At 53.7% G+C, this 12,356-nt stretch overlaps 3 protein-coding genes and 1 pseudogene across 3 annotated transcripts, besides 1 other annotated feature; all 4 read right to left on the reverse strand.

Annotated features, from left to right (window-relative positions):
- Positions 1-52: a repeat region.
- Positions 53-1,266: 1,214 nt separating this feature from the next.
- Positions 1,267-1,671, reverse strand: LPMP_320010 (hypothetical protein; the record flags this gene model as incomplete). Its single annotated transcript, XM_010703389.1, has 1 exon — positions 1,267-1,671. The coding sequence occupies one exon, from the start codon at positions 1,669-1,671 to the stop codon at positions 1,267-1,269; it is 405 nt and encodes a 134-aa protein (XP_010701691.1).
- A 941-nt stretch (positions 1,672-2,612) lies between these two features.
- LPMP_320020 (nuclear segregation protein, putative) lies at positions 2,613-4,064 on the reverse strand (the record flags this gene model as incomplete). Its single annotated transcript, XM_010703390.1, has 1 exon — positions 2,613-4,064. One exon carries the CDS (start codon positions 4,062-4,064, stop codon positions 2,613-2,615), a length of 1,452 nt encoding a protein of 483 aa, XP_010701692.1.
- Positions 4,065-7,722: 3,658 nt separating this feature from the next.
- Positions 7,723-8,826, reverse strand: LPMP_320030 (hypothetical protein; the record flags this gene model as incomplete). Its single annotated transcript, XM_010703391.1, has 1 exon — positions 7,723-8,826. One exon carries the CDS (start codon positions 8,824-8,826, stop codon positions 7,723-7,725), a length of 1,104 nt encoding a protein of 367 aa, XP_010701693.1.
- Positions 8,827-10,226: 1,400 nt separating this feature from the next.
- On the reverse strand, positions 10,227-11,808 carry LPMP_320040 (annotated as a pseudogene).
- Positions 11,809-12,356: the final 548 nt, after the last annotated feature.

Consider the following 12,356-nt stretch of genomic DNA (forward strand, 5'->3'; position numbering starts at 1 on the left):
TTAGGGTTAGGGTTCAATTGGCGGCGTGTAAAACCACAAAGGCAATTGAGTGCCTGCTTAGGTGTCGCGGGAGTAGGAGTGAAGAGAAAGTGAAGCCATACCCTGTCATGCGAAGCTTGTGCGCGGCGTTATGCGAACGACCGCTGTGGCAGTTGTGGCAGCGTGCGTTGGTGTCTTGTGGATGTAACTCTCTCGGAGGGGAGCAGAAAAGTAGCAGGAAGTGCGCCATGCCTGGGCCAACTCTAGTGTAACATACACCGAGCGTTGGGGAACCGCACCGCAACAGTGTGCACATCTTCGCTGATGAGAGCGTGCAGTGGACATGTTTCCATACAGGGGTGGCATCCGTATGCGGAGGCTCAGTAGGCACAGGGCGCCTAGTGCGAGGGGGTACCACTTTTGTGGGGAACAGAAGCGCACCTACAGGGAATGCACTTGGCCGTCAAGAGAGCAGTCGCACCGTTTATCGCGGCACGGCGGCTCTACTGCCCGCCTTTGGCAGCACCGTTGCAAGTACACATCACCGTCCAGGGTGGGGGTCGTTCGCTTTGCACCATCCCTACTGGTTGCCCCAAAGTCCATCGTGGTCGACACAGGCGGACAGCTGTGAATAGCAGAAGAAGGGTATCCCTTTAGGCGACCATGTTGTTGACATGTCCAGATTTTATGCACACGTCCGTACCTCCGTAGCATCATGCGCCGCTAGACTGTCTGCTCACTCAGAGTGTCGGCCGCCACTGTCAACGGCGCAGTCACTAATAGCACCCCGTAAGCGCAACGGGCGGAGAGCTGGGCCGTCGTCACCAGCAAATGCGCAGTACGCCAGCGACCACAGGGGGCGAGCCGAAGAACGACGGCAAACTCTACAGACTGTTGAAAATCCCTGAGAGAAGAGCGCCGAAGAAAGAACGCAGCATGAGGAGGATGCAAAGTGGAAAGAAAGGGAGGGAAGCATTTTGTGACGCTCTCACATCTCCGGGAATTCATCACTACACCGCGGTTCAACTGTGGGGAGGGTGGTTCCATTCTTTCCATCAAAGGCGCTGTAGCTCTTTGCGAATACGGGGCGCTACCGATGCAAGGAGGTGGTGCATACGTGGCTTCGAGCGTGTTCTGCAGATTCACGCAGTTTTTTTTTTATGAGCGTTTAGCGCCCTATCTGGAGAAGTTCGCTCGCAGATCCTCGTTGAGGCGAGACAACTAACATAAGATGCACTAGAGGAAAAGAAACAACGGTTACTACTTCAGTGTGAAATCGCAGAAAGGCTAGTAGTTGAAGATGATGGATTCGATGGGCCTACCGGCGCCCTTGCACGACACAACGGCCTCACGGTACGCATCCAAATCCTTCCTTTCCACTCTGCGGTTCGCATTCATGTCCTGGAAGTCAAACTCGTTCGCAATGATTGCCGGTGGAAAGCTCACCAAGTGGCAAAGATGAGTTTGATAGGAGTTGTTCCGATTCAGCACGTACACGCGGTACAGGGAGAAGCTAAGCACACATAAAATCAGAAAGTCGCCCATTACCATGAACTGACGCTTCTCATCCGCAATGCTCTCCCGCCGACTGAGGTGATAAAACCAGTTCTTCTTGAGAGGAAGCCTCGACGGCCACGGCCAGTTCCCGTAGGTGGGGCTGCCAAGATGGCGTACGACGGTAGCGCGAAACATTGACAACAGGCTCGTACACGTGTTTGCACTGCTGGTTTCTTCGGGTGTCCCCTGGTGAGTGCGCAGTGAACAGGAAAGGTGAAGAGGTCTTTGGCACCACGCACCGTAAAGCAACGGATGGCTCGTCTAGCCGGCGTCCGTTTTTTTTTTTCGGGGGAAGAAGAGGGAGGTTTCCTTGCGCTGCACAATGACACCAAAGGCGAAGCGGCGCGCGTGGGGAAAGAGGGAGAAGAGGCAAGGGGATGTCGCAGCGATGTGAAAAGTTCAGGTGAGAGGGAAAGGAGAAGCATCCTCGTGAAGCAAGGTGTAGCCCAGGCGCTAGAGGGGAGCCTGAGCAGCTGTAGTGGCGCACCGACCACGTCACACAGACGCCAGTAGAGTAGGTATTGAAAAACGACGTCCGGCCGACCGGATACCAGTTGCATTGAGAACTTCTTGTTTTACAGATTCACTTGAGAGGGGACCGAGTCAAATGCTAGAGTGAAACGCCTCTATGATAAGAAACCCCACTCCCTCTACGAGAGAGTGAAAGAGACGGGCGCGAAATCAAGGACTACTGCGCCATGCAGCCAAGAGTCCCTCCATTTATTATCTCTCCTCTCGTCAAGAGACTGTTGAAAACACTTGGGGCAGCATCTCCGCCGAGAGGGCGATTGCTGCACCGATAGAATCACTCAGGAGCACTCACCGCTGTACAAGAGGTTAAAAGGCACACCGACAATCTCAAGAGGCGACCCTCACCCAAGACCTAAACCCGAGGGATGGCGAGTGTCTCGGATGGCAGCTCCCCATAGAGAGCAAATAATAAAAAAGATTATACTTCCCTGGCGATATCGGAATGTCTCCTCTCACAAAACGTTTGTTGCGTTGAAGACAGAACACACAAAGCGCATCGTCTCAGTTCACAACGCGAGATGGGGGGAGGGCGGCGACTACGTAGCCTACTCGGTTGCAGGCTCCTCTGTTGTCTCTGCAGCTTCTGGGGCCTGCTTGGAGGACGTCTCAGAGATCTTGTCCATCTCCTCCTCTTCGTCGTCGCCGCTAGAGAGCACCAGCTCACCCGTCTGGATGTGTGCCTCATATTTCTTCATTAGTGCCTCGATATGATGGATCTTGTCGTCAATGGTCGCCAGTGTCAGCTCCGGCTCGACGTTGATCAGCTGGAAAAGTCTGATCTTCCCTTCGGGATGCTGCAAAAAGCGAGCATTCCCATTGCTCGGTGCGGGGGCCTCCTTTGGTTTTTGCGGCTGCTTCTGTTGTTTACTCGCCGTCTTGCTGCGCGGCACGTTGTTCGCCCATTTGCCTGCATTCAACAGAACGCAGCCTGCGGGAGCCATCACACTGGGATCAAAGTGCGCCGCCGCCTCGCGTCGCTGGCGGTCTTCCGCATCCTGTCGCGCCATCATCATCTTCTGCTTCAAATACAGAATGAGCGTAGAGCAGGCATCGATCTCCGTGGAGTACGGATTCTGACGTTGCGAGGCACGCGCGCGTTTCGCTTCGATCTTGTGTGCATTACGTCGCTCCTCGTACTCCTTGCGACGTTGCTCGCGCTGCTGCTCCAGTTGTGCAAAGTACTTTTTGCGGGCCTCTTTGTTCCAAGCATCCCACTCAGAAGATACCTTGTCGCGCTCAACGCGCAGGCTGTCCATGGCATGCATAATCTCCGAGACTTGGGTGCGGAGCTTGTTGCACTGCCTGTACACATCGGCCCGGTTTGCCCCGTCAGACTGCGCCTCCTTGTCCATTGCCCGCTTCTGTTGCAGCTTTTCCTCGTACTCCTTGTTCAATATCCCGATCTGCTCGCAAATGGCGTGGTACTCCTGCTGAAGTATTACCTCCTGCTCTGTCATTTGCTTGATCGCCTCCGTCAATGGCTGGAGTCGTTGCAGATGCGTCTTGGCGTCCTCCAGCTTATGGAGACGCTGCTGGTTGCGCCTCTCAGCGCCAAGGCCTCCGCCGCTGCTCTCCATCTTGCGCATCATATAGTCGATCGCCTGGTCGATCTCATGAATGGTGGTGAAGCCGCCGACCTCTGCCTGAACGGCACGCAGCTCGTCGGAGATCTCAGCGCGGCGCTTGCGCAGCTTCGCAATTTCAGCATCTTGCGCCGCACGGCGGTCGCGCTGAACCTTGCGAATGGCATCAATCCCACTCAACTCCTCCATAAATGCATTTCGTTCCGCATTGCGCGACTGAGTTACCGCATCCTCTTGAACAGAGCGCTGCAACGTCTTTATTTGCTCGATTAGGCCGCGACGTTGCTCCGCCAGCGCTGCGAGCTTCGGTCCGTACTGGGCAAAGTCGGGCCGCGTTGGGGCACCGGGCATGCTCTGCCACGGGGCCTTCTTGGCCGGCGGCCGCACGGGGGCAATTTCCTCCTCAGCCAACATAGCACCGAGTGAATTCAGGTAAAGCCGTTCACTACTTTGCTACGAAATGGGCGTCTTCAGTGTGTGCGCGTTCGATTCTTGTTCAGAGGTAAGCGGACGGTAGAGCGTCGTCCTAACCACGGCTGCGCCGGATGTGGAGAGGGCGTGTAAAACGCAGCGCAGCTCAAAGCACAGGGGTGCGGCGCCAAATGCACGAGTTCCAAAGGAGGAGCAAACAGCAAGTCAGGAGTACATGACGAAAGCAAGGAGGAAAGGCGAATAGACAAGAAAAATGCCATCCAACCCAATCGGAGGCTCGCAGAGTCGGAGCGAAAGGCAAAGGTTCTCGAATGTGGCCGGAAGCGTTTCAGAGACCCTGCAGTGACAGCCAGCGCACGTGAGCGTCTCTGGCTTTCGTTGCCACGGGGACCATTTGAAACACCTGGCACGCACCTCTTATATAGACGTTGTGCCCACTTCGAAACAGTGCTGCGTAGTTGGCTTGTTGGTATTCTTAGGTCGAGTGTCTGTGGAAGAAACGGCATAATAGTAAGAGAAAAGATGTAAACGTGGAAAAAGTGCAACTCGAGGTCTTCACTCAACATCCACTTTTGACACGCACCATCATCATCTGAAAAAAGGGCGGGATACCGTAGAGGGAATGATAACAGCCTCCTCACCGAGTGCCTAGTAGGCGAATATATTAGTAGCAAATACAAACGAGCACAATCTCCTTTGGAGTAAGCGAGAACTCGAAAGAATGAGTATCAAAAGGAGAAAATGGCAAGTACAAAGCACGATATAAGTGCTGTTGTCGCTTAACAGATCTCAGTAAAGGGGAAGAGGAGAACAAGAGCACAAAGACAAAATCTGAAGAATGACAGTAGTGAAGAAGCACGATCCGTTTGATCAGTTAAAGGAGGAAAAAAAGAAAGCATCGTAGCATTCTCAAGACGAAGGGAAGGGCGGAGCTGGCAAAAAAAAATGTGATAGACACTGCGATCGGCGGTAACTAGCGGGAAGGACATACAAAGCGCGAGCAGTGTTTCGGAAAAAAAAAGTACAAGTAGGGATAAAAATCGGTTCGCATAAACGCTGTATGAGAAAAATAAAGATGCGAACAGACATTCTGGCATGCGCCACCTTTCTCCCTCTCCCACGCCCTCCGTCATGGTATGCGAGTAGATTTGGTATTATAATGCAAGGGAGAATGTAGCAGCGTGCAGTGTTTCGTGAAAGCTAACATGTAGAACAGCAAGGGAGACAAGACAAAGGACATGAGGAGCACGTTATGCTATGCCTAATTGCTTGAAACCCGTTTCAAACGACAGAAACGAAACCGCGTGTGTGCTCAGGAAAATCTCGAGGATAGCCACCTCCATTTTCATTCCTCGGCACTGTGCTCGGAGAACGATAAAGCTCGTCGCAAGACACGCATTCGCTCTTGGTTTATTGGACAGTGAATGTGTCGTGGAAGCGAATACGCTCTGATCAGGCGCTCCTGCTTGTTCGAAATCAGATTTATGGTGGCGCTCGTGATACGTTTGACGCGGTGAATGGACGAGAACGTACTGAACCAGAAGGAGCCATGCGCCCATGCGGTGAAGAATAAAAAAAAAAAACATAAAAAAAAGAACAAAAGGGGAAGGAAAAATGAGTTTCACGCGCAAAGAGTCATGGTGGAAAGGAAGAGAAGCTGCTGCCACACCCCAGCTATAGCAACAAACAAAAAAAGGTAGAAAAGGGGGAGTAATTCTGCCCTCACTTGTTCGCTCTCTCTCTATAACACATGTCACTGCGTCTCCCTAGCAGCGACGCGGTGGGGGGATGGCAAGGCAGAATGCACATGACACCTACTGACTTCGCTATGGTTGAGGTCTTTTGTTTTCGCGCGTATCTGTGTATCGGTGAGTCTAAAGGTGTTTCTGATGGTGGCCATGCCGCTGAAGTGTAGGTCACCCTTGCTGCAGGATGACTACAATAAATACAAAACCATTCATATTCAAATCCGTAAATTGAGTAAAAAGGGAATAGGGAACAGGGCCAACGGTGCAGGTACTTGCATAAAGGGAATCTGCTGTGCCCTGAGGCAGGTCGACAACGGCGGCGAAACATCCCTATTGCACAAACTGGAAAACTCATATGAGGCGCAGCGGCAGCTGGTTCGCACCCAGAATCACCAAAAGCACTTCTCTTGTAGATGGATGTACATGAGAAGTGAGAGGAGAAGTGAAAGCAGGAGAGAGCATCAGTGATGAAACAAGCCGAACCTAAACCAAAAAAAGGTGTAACAAAGAAAAAGACATATTTGGAGGGGGGACAACGGAGGCCTGAATAGGCACTCGCACAAAATGAATAACAGGCACAGACAAAAAAAAAACACAAGAAGAAAAAAGATATCAGTTTCCCCTCTGAGTATGTGCGTGCATGAGCCTCTTTAAGAGAGAAACGACGAAGAGAACGAGTTAAACATGATGAAAACAACCTGATGATCGAAAGGGGAGAAATAAAGAGTATCGTTCTTGTTGATTGTTCTTTTCTATATGCACCTGTCGCCACAAGGGAGCTGCCCACTCAGAGAAACAAAGGCAAAAAGGGGGTAAAGAGAGAAGAAGAGAGCAAGGAAACGAGCAGGGAAAAGAGATGGTACGCAAAACATAAGACGGAGCGATGAGCCGCTCAACATGAAAAGCATAAGCAATATAAGCACTGGGCAATACTAGAAAGTGACAAATGCAGAGCTCATCCTATGCGGTATATGAACGTAGCATTGCCTCGCCAGTTATTTGTCCGTTCGTTTGGTTAATCAGAAGGGAGCGGAACAGAATGGAGAACAAGAAGAATGCGTTGTTTGCAGGGTGTGCCTTGCCTCTTCGCAGGGGCCGAGTGATGCGTAAATCAGTACTGCATGGTGAGAGATCTACACGCATGATATCAAGTGACACACTGTGTAACAACCCAGTCGTAGCACAGAAAAGCAGAAAGAAGAAGACCTTCCCTGTTTACCCAACGCGTTCGATTCGTGGAAGCAAAAAAAAAAGAAGGAAGTCACACACACACACGCACACACACACACACACACGCACACACACACACACACACACAGAAGCTGAGGCCAAAAGGTTGATCTCCAACTCTTAGAGAAACAAAGGTGGAAAAGGAAAGAGAGACGAGAAAGCGAAAGAATCGGGGAAGAAAGGGGAAAAAAGAAAAAGCATTGCATGGAAAGGTTAAAAACACGCAACACAATTCCCATAGGGGGGAGCAGCTGCGACTGCTTTCTCAGTGATTGCCACTTTTTCCCTCTTCTTCATCTCACGTCTGAAATTTGCAACTGTTGGAGAGAGGAAAGAAGCACGTGAGAAAGACCTAAACACAGTGACGAAAATCACAATTACACACAGAAGAATGCATTCTCTTGATGATGAGCGAAAGTAACACAAAGAAACAAGAGAAGAACGAGAGAAATGAAGAGAGAACAATACATGAAAAGCACAGGAACGGGAAAAAATGGGTAAAGACTGAGGATATAAAGAAAAGAGAGGAGAGGCGAGTGGAGGGGACAGTAACCTGTGCTGAAGTGGCGCTGCAGTGTAGAAAATGATATGTTTTCTTTCAATGTCGGACAGCTGCAGTGCTCCCTTTCAAGATAGTGTCCCATGACACCGCACAACTTTCGCTAAACCAGGTCACTGCCGAAAGGCACACACGGTGATGGCGTGGTGAGAGGGAACACGCTGTCGTTGCTTTCACCCACAAAGAGCCACGGCAGGCCTTGGAGAGACGACATGTCGAGCGAGAAGGCGGTGAACATCGGTTTTGCAAACGACGCGGACATCTCCGACATCGTTGGAAGAGAGGAAAAGTGGTACGCTGGCATGGCGGATGAAGGCATCATGTAAGTCACGCACTGCTGAGGCACCTGTGGTGGCGGTGGCAGATGTCGGGGAGCACCAGGTGATGACCTACGTATCTTCGAGGTCTTTGCTGGCGGTAAAGTCTCTCCCGCAGCCGCCAGGGTATCGTTTTTCCCCATCTCAGTCAGCGCCGCCCTCACAAAACGGTCTTTTGTAAGCGCCTTGGCCACGCGGCCATGAAGATCGGGGCAAGCGGCGCCCCTCGAGCATCGTCCGGTAAGTGCAAAGTCCCAGCAGAGATTGGACAAGGAGATGAAATTATCTGTCAAGATGTTAGCTGCTTTGGCCATACTCGTACGCTGCGGGTCAACGTCGCTGACAAGCCAGAGCCTGTACTGCACCTCATACTCGGTGCTTCCAGCCGTCACTTCGATGTCTTCCGTGCGGAACTCAAGGTACTGCAGAGCAACGCGTCGTCGCGCGAGAAGCGAGAGCACCTGCGCAAACTTCTCCGTGACGTTGGCCTTCATGGTGCGAGAGAAGTAATTGCGCTGCGGATTCCTATAGTACTTCCGCAGGTTATCAAGCACTTCACGCCTCACGTGGATCTGGTGACATGTTCGTGGGTCCTTGTAGCGAACTTTACCGTAGCACTTGCCAAAACTATGCATAAAGCAAATATCGAGCGAGGCGTTATTGCGATCACTCAACCACCCGGCAGTCGGCTCCACGTCATCTAAGGAGATCGTGAAGGTATCTAAATTTCCTTTTGGTGGGTCACGCTGCGTGGTCAATGCCTCCGAAGAGACCGGTACAATCTGAATGATTGTTGGAACGTCGGTGAAGAGGTCGCGCGTAAAGTAGGCCTGTCCAATCCCCGCACCCCTCGCAGAAAAACCGGGTTTCACATACGACTGATCCTGCATTGCCGATCGTAATGAAACCGTACAGCGCCACAATGGGGTGGAGAGGGAGCGAAATTATGAAGCAAGGGAGAGTAAAGCCGCAAAGAGGGGGGACACGTGCCAGAAATAGGAAAGAGAGAGAAAAAGAAGGTAATAATGAGACAAGGATCAATAAAGCCTCAGCCAGAGTCAAAGAAAAGAGGGAGACAAACGAAGAAGAGCGAATAAAAGCAACACTGATCTTTCAAGGAAAAGCGACAGTTCCTCTCTTCGTCCTGCTTTCTTTCATTCTTGTTGAAGGCCCCCCTACTTGAAAAGCGCGCCCCTCTTGGAAGTCTAACGCGTGTTTGTGTGTTTGCTTGTTTTTGCGAGACTCTCTGCGAGTGGGTGGGAGTGTAGAAAGAGGAGAAAGCGCTTCTCTCCTTTGTGTCGATAGAGGCGTTAATATGTCTGGCCGGCTCTACGGTTGGATTAAAAAAGGCAGAAGAGAGAGGGGGTGAAGAGGGAGCAGAGGGTAACCTATTGGCATGGGGGGGAGCTCAATCTCCATTTTCCAACGCGTGAGGAGCGATACCATCAATACGCTAAACATTACCAGGTAGGAAAAACTGACATTAGCAGGTTGTTCCCACGGAGTTGCTATTTTTCGAGGACTTCGATAAAAGTGCAGCGTCCACCCCTCCTTATCCACCACGTCCCACCTGTCCCCGGGTCGCTAGCCGGACCCCGTTCGCTCCGGTATGCGTGGCCGCGCATAGAGGGTCGAGCATTGACACATGAATCTCGGCGTCAGTCCCATGACTGCGTGCGTAGGCTTTACGGAAGGCGGAAATGCCTGCCGTGCTGTCGAGGTATGGGTGTACTGCTGCTCCCCCTCCCCTATCAGCGCCGTGAACGCCCAAAGACTACAGCGGACCGCGCAGGGCTTGGCCGCGTTCATGCTACCCGCGCCTGACGCCCCCCAGCCGCTTCCGACAATGACCGTCTGCCTCGTATGTCGAGAAACGCATACCGCTCTCCATCCTCGTGGCGTCACACAGCCATGAAGGTCGCACTCTGCGGCAGACGCCGGAAGATGCGCGCCGCGGCGTGGTCTCCCTGATTCCACGCGCGCAGTTCACTTGGCGCGCTCGGCGGCAAATCCGCCCACGACGCAGAGAGGAGACCGTGCGTGGCCGCTTGAAAACCAGGCGGCGCGTCATCGTATGAAACCCACAAAATGTGCAAGCAGGCACGTCCAGGACTCGGGCAGCAGGCCAAAGGCGTCACACAAACCGCCCGTCCTTCCCGTGGCAGTTGCTTGATCGCATCAGCTCTGTGTTGGGGGCACGTCTGCTCTCCGACACAGCCTGCTCCAAAGCTGCCGTCCAACACTACGCCAGCAAGCCCGTGCACATGGGAGACGCCGGTCCCGTTGCTGCTCAAGGTGCTGTCGGCCGTTCTCGCGGCGCGTCGAGTCGCCTGCAGGGCGGTCCCCACCGCCTGTGTCGACAACTCGTCAGTTGGGCGCCGTCGATCCACACGCCCACGTGATCGCTAGAGGCGAGTCGCCTCGCACACACAGAGGATGGTAGGCCAATGCTGTCTGCCACCATCTGCGTCACCGCTGGTCTAGCGACCAAGCCCTTTGGGTGCGCGTCAGTCGCTGCCTCTCGTATCTCATCTCGCCACCAAACTCGTGGCAAAGCGCATTGCCTCCAGCCCCAGCACCTGCAAGGAGAAGGGAGCTCTCCGCTTCTGCAGCTGATAGGCGTGCTCGGCCTCGCCTCGGCAGGATGGGAGGCAGCGGCGCCGGCAAGGGTGGCTCGACAAGCGCCGACACCCATCCCGCCGTCACGACAGTAGAGAGGGCAGCAACTCCGTCCTCGAGTGGTGTGTGGTACGGCCTTCTTCGGCGCTGTAGCGTACTGTGAGACCCCCGATATCGGGTAGCTCGGTGGATCTGTTGCCGTTGAATTACCGGCAGCGGCGGGCTCGCTTCGGGTGGGGTGTGTGGAACGTGGAAGACCGCCCCTCCCCACCCCAGGTCGCGAGCCGCGCACCCGAGGAACGGGGTGCACAAGGGCCCCCACGCCCGACTGCCTCCCTCCTCCTGATGCCACCAGGAACTGCGCCAGCGCTCGCGCGCATCACGCGGAGCATATCGTCGTGGTGTGAGCCGTGGCTCTTGGGGCTGGGCCTCGCCCCATCGACGCGCCGCCTTCCACGCGAGCAGCAGCAGCACACACGGAGAGCAGGTCGCTTCCGCTCAGCGGCGTCGCTTGCTGGAGGGGAGACAGTGCGCTACTCGCTCCGAGCGCGGCGTCCATTAGCGTGAGTCCGTGATGGCGCTCGCCAACCTTCTGGAGGGTGTTCATGATGCGGCGAGCGTACGTGGACCTTCTCTGTATCGACGTCTGCATTGCATGAAGGAGCAGCGCGCCGGTATGCTCGCTCAACGGAAGATCGGCCACACCCCCCGAACATGACTAAGCGAGACCACAGGCTGCGCATCCGCGACCACGTAGTGGTGCTCCACGTCTCTTGCATCAGCAGCTCGGACTCTCCGTCAGTGTTGTCCTTCGACATGCGGTACGAGTGACCAACGCCCTCGACAACAATCGTAACAACAGACGCACACTTCACTTCGCACCGTTGGAGGCGAGGCGCCGCCATCAAAAACTCGCTTTTCACGGTGGCTCGAACTCCGTGCACTTCGCGCACTGCGTGCCACGTATGGCAATCCTTCGCTGCGCGCTCGCCTCCTGCGCACCTCGCGTCATGTACACGACGAATGGGGGCGCGGCATGTCCCGTAGGGCGGCGGCCATTGCTGCGGCGAGTCGACAGGCGGGCACTGCTGTGTGGGGTGCGCACGCAGTGCGGCAGTCTCAGCTCGCATCTCCCACGAGGAGGAGCAGAGTTCCTGAGCCGACACAACCTTGTCGGCCAGTCGGTTTATAAGCCGCTGAGGAGAGGCTGGCAGAGCCGCCACAGGTCGCCCTCGGTATGTTCGATCCCGCATTCGGGCTCGTGGAAGGCAACGTAGGATTGGAGTGTTCTAATCACCTACAACACGTTACAATGCAGCGGGCGGATCGCTTCGCTCGTCTTTTAGGTGTTATCGCCGCCAAGCCAACAAGAACTCAAGAGGAATCACTCAGGTGCTTCCTATCCTCTTCGTTTTCAAGCCAGATAATACACCTTGTGAGGAGACCTACTTCCTTTCGCAAGAGTTGTGTGATGGCTGTGTTGGGAAACAACAACTCATCTGAGGGATGTCTCCCATGTATTCCCCCTGCATGTCTTGTGATGCCACACTATTCGAAGGACGCGTATTCTTCGCTAAACTTAGCCAATAACGGAGTGGAAGTGCCTTCATGTGGGATAACGAGTTTATAAGCACGTTAGATAGGCAAACGCTTTTCCATTCAAGCCTCACCGACACCTATACAGCCTGTGTAAAGATGGCCAACTTGTCATACACAATGGTATGTGAATAGGTCTCTGCTAGTAATGCAGTCCTATTATTACTCCCTTTTTCCCTTCGGTGGGGATTCAGTTTATCACATC

The sequence above is a fragment of the Leishmania panamensis genome, assembly GCF_000755165.1.
Source record: "Leishmania panamensis strain MHOM/PA/94/PSC-1 chromosome 32 sequence".
Classification (NCBI taxonomy): Eukaryota; Euglenozoa; class Kinetoplastea; order Trypanosomatida; family Trypanosomatidae; genus Leishmania; species Leishmania panamensis.